The sequence below is a fragment of the Myotis brandtii genome, unplaced genomic scaffold (assembly GCF_000412655.1).
Source record: "Myotis brandtii unplaced genomic scaffold, ASM41265v1 scaffold174, whole genome shotgun sequence".
Classification (NCBI taxonomy): domain Eukaryota; kingdom Metazoa; phylum Chordata; class Mammalia; order Chiroptera; family Vespertilionidae; genus Myotis; species Myotis brandtii.
In genome coordinates this window covers 1583320-1586299 of record NW_005356437.1, presented here as the reverse complement: position 1 = coordinate 1586299, position 2980 = coordinate 1583320, and the positions used below count along the sequence as shown (strand labels likewise).

Genomic DNA, 2980 nt, shown 5'->3' with positions numbered 1-2980 from the left:
TATATATATATGTGTGTGTGTGTGTGTGTGTGTGTGTGTGTGTGTGTGTCTGTGTGTATGGGTGTATTTCTCTTATCCTTTGATACAGCATGGGGAGACCTGGAGAGTATTAAGCTAATTAAAATAAGCCAGTCAGAGAAATTGAAGTATCACATGATCTCACTTATGTGTGGAATCTAATGAACAAAAACTGACAAACAAAATTGATCCAGAGACATGAAAGCTTGCAACAAACTGTCAAATCTCAGATGAGGGGAGAGGGGGCGAGGCGAGCAGGAGATTAACCAAGGAAATTTTATGCATATATGTATAACCCTAGACACAGACAATAATGCGCAAAGTCCTGGGTAAGGGGTGGGAGGAGGGGGTAAAGGGGGAGAAAAAAGGCGACATCTGTAATACTTTCCACAATAAAGTTATATTTTTAAAAAGTGATAAACTTGGATCTTTTAAAAGGTGGTTCTAATAAAAATAAATAAATTGGTTATGAGTAACAATTTTTAAAAAAGTCTTTTGTGGTCAAGGTTTCTGGCTTTATTTCTGTGTACTTAACAGAAAACCTAAAACTAAAATCACTTAATGGCAGCCATTTCCATTGGTCACAATTGGTTCAGTTGAATAAAATGGGCTCTTGCATGGTAACATCTTTTGATAAGGCCTCACCAGTTCTTTTCCTAAGTTACAATTTTATTTTTTCTTAGAGAGAGTGGAAGCGAGGGGGAGAGTTAGAGAGAGAGAAATGTCGATGTGAGAGAGACACTTTGATAGATTGACTTCCCCACATGCCCCAATCACGGCTAGGATTGAGCCTGCAACTGAGGTATGCACCCCTGACTGGAATTGAACCTGGGACCTTTCATTCCAGAGGCTGACACTCTATTCACTGAGCCAAACTTGCTAGGGCTCCTAAGTTACAATTTAAAAAAAAAACCAAGAACAATTGCTGGAAGTATTCAGAAGTAGATATTAACATATACTTTGTAATTGAGAAACAAAACTCCAGAAAGTTTTGGGATGGGAAGGGAAAGAGTTCACAAATTCAAGGTAAATTTAAAGCTTATTTTAAAAGCCAATATAGATAGATCTTTAATATAATAGATGTATTTTGGTTATAAATATTATAACTGAAAGATTTTTGTATTCCTTTTAAATGTTGCTATAGTTTAGGACATCGTTGGTTAACTTAGAAATGGAATTCTATAAAATCTTATTTATACCTTTTTTAAGGCATTTTACAAAATATTCTCCATAGTGTCAAACATTTATACTCATAGCTGAAACTGAAACTTGACTATATTATTTAATATAACATTGGTCTGATGTTTAAAATGATTTTAAATGTGTCCTATTGGATATAACTGAGAGTAAAATTGCTTTGAAAGGGAGTAGAGAAACAAGGTCCCCTCATATTGTAACAATTAGTCCAGAACCCAAGGATCAGGTTTACTTGCCTAACTGCAGTCTTACACTGAAAACAGCTGACACTGTTTTGTGCCTTACATAGAACTGATTCTTATCTTAGCCTGTTTTATCTGATAGTAATATTGTTACACCAGCTTTTCTGACTAGTATCTGTATTAGTTAGGACATTTTAGGTTTAAAGTAACAACTGTTAAGAGCTGCAACCTTCAGGACTTAAAAGCAGAGTTAGCCCGATCCACCACCTGAGGGTGGGATAATGCTGCGGTTACTGCTCTGCCTTTGAGTTCTCTCTTTCTAATACCCGAAGTATGTTTTTTATTCTTCTGAGCTTGACTATACATTTAAAAACATTTTTTATTATAAATAATATATTTGTTGGAAGTGGAACCACATTAATCTAGACTGCCATAGTGTTAAAAATTGCTTTTATGAAAGAAGTTGAGAATTTTAATCAGTATTTTAAATATTTTAAAAATTAGGACTACCTCTCCTTTAGTTCTGCTGTTTACCATCTGTGGGACTTTCAGAAAGTCATGTAAACTTTCCAGGATTTACTTACTCATGTGTAAAATCAGTTTTCCAAATTTATTTTATGACCATCTAGAAGCTTAATACTAAAAATAGTCCTAGACTAGATGCTACAAGAAAAAAAGGTCGAATTGACTTGGGTCTTGCCTTTTACTAAATCAAAATGTATTCATTTCTCACTAGGACTTTATTAATGAGAATTAAATGCTTAATTGATTAAGAAATCGTAATTTACGATTTAGAACATTTCTGGTATAAAGCCAGTATTAAATATTAAAAAATTTTTGAGGACCTAATAAAAAATATGCTTTTGTTTAACCTGTTCAAGTAATGAGTGAAACAAATTTTTATGTTATTAATAAAGTATAATCCATGATATCATCCTTAGCATTTATAACTAAATAAATTATTATTTTGTGTTTTAATGTAGGTGAAGAAAACTGGTCTTGTGGTGGTGAAAAACATGAAAATTGTTGATCTTCACTGTTCGAGTGAAGAGTTACATGCTGGGAAAATTGCTCTTATAAAACATGGCTCAAGGCTGAAAAACTGTGATCTTTATTTTTCCAGAAAACCATGTTCTGCTTGTTTGAAAATGATTGTAAATGGTAAGTGTAGATAAGGCTTTGTTGGGGATTACTAACATATATTTGAGAACAGTCAGTGGAAACAAATTGCATAAGTACCACAGAGGTACTTTAGAAATATATATATATCTAAAGATAGTTTTATATACTATAAGAAGTCAGAAAGCTTGTATTCTGGTCTCAGATCTGTCACTAACTAGTTAGATGATGCTTCATGTAATAGTAGACTGAAATGAGCTGCTATCTTATATAATAAACTAGAGGCCCAGTGCACAAAAATTTGTGCACTTGGGGGGGTGTTCCCTCAGCCCAGCCTGTGCACTCTCGCAGTCTGGGACCCCTCAGGGGATGACCACCTGCTGGCTTAGGCCCGCTCCCCAGGGGATTGGGCCTAAGATGGCAATCAGACATCCCTCTGGCAGCCCAGCAGCCCTCAGGGGATG

General features: G+C 35.0%; 1 protein-coding gene across 1 annotated transcript in view; it reads left to right on the top strand.

Moving 5' to 3' along the window:
• The window catches only part of CDADC1 (cytidine and dCMP deaminase domain containing 1), a gene marked incomplete at its 5' end in the record, with an annotated part of 87162 nt that overhangs the window by 19999 nt on the left and 64183 nt on the right, over positions 1-2980 (top strand). Inside the window, one exon of the mRNA XM_014537231.1 lies at positions 2381-2558. Within this exon, the coding sequence (XP_014392717.1) occupies positions 2381-2558 (178 nt within the window). The remainder of the gene's footprint in view (positions 1-2380; positions 2559-2980) is intronic.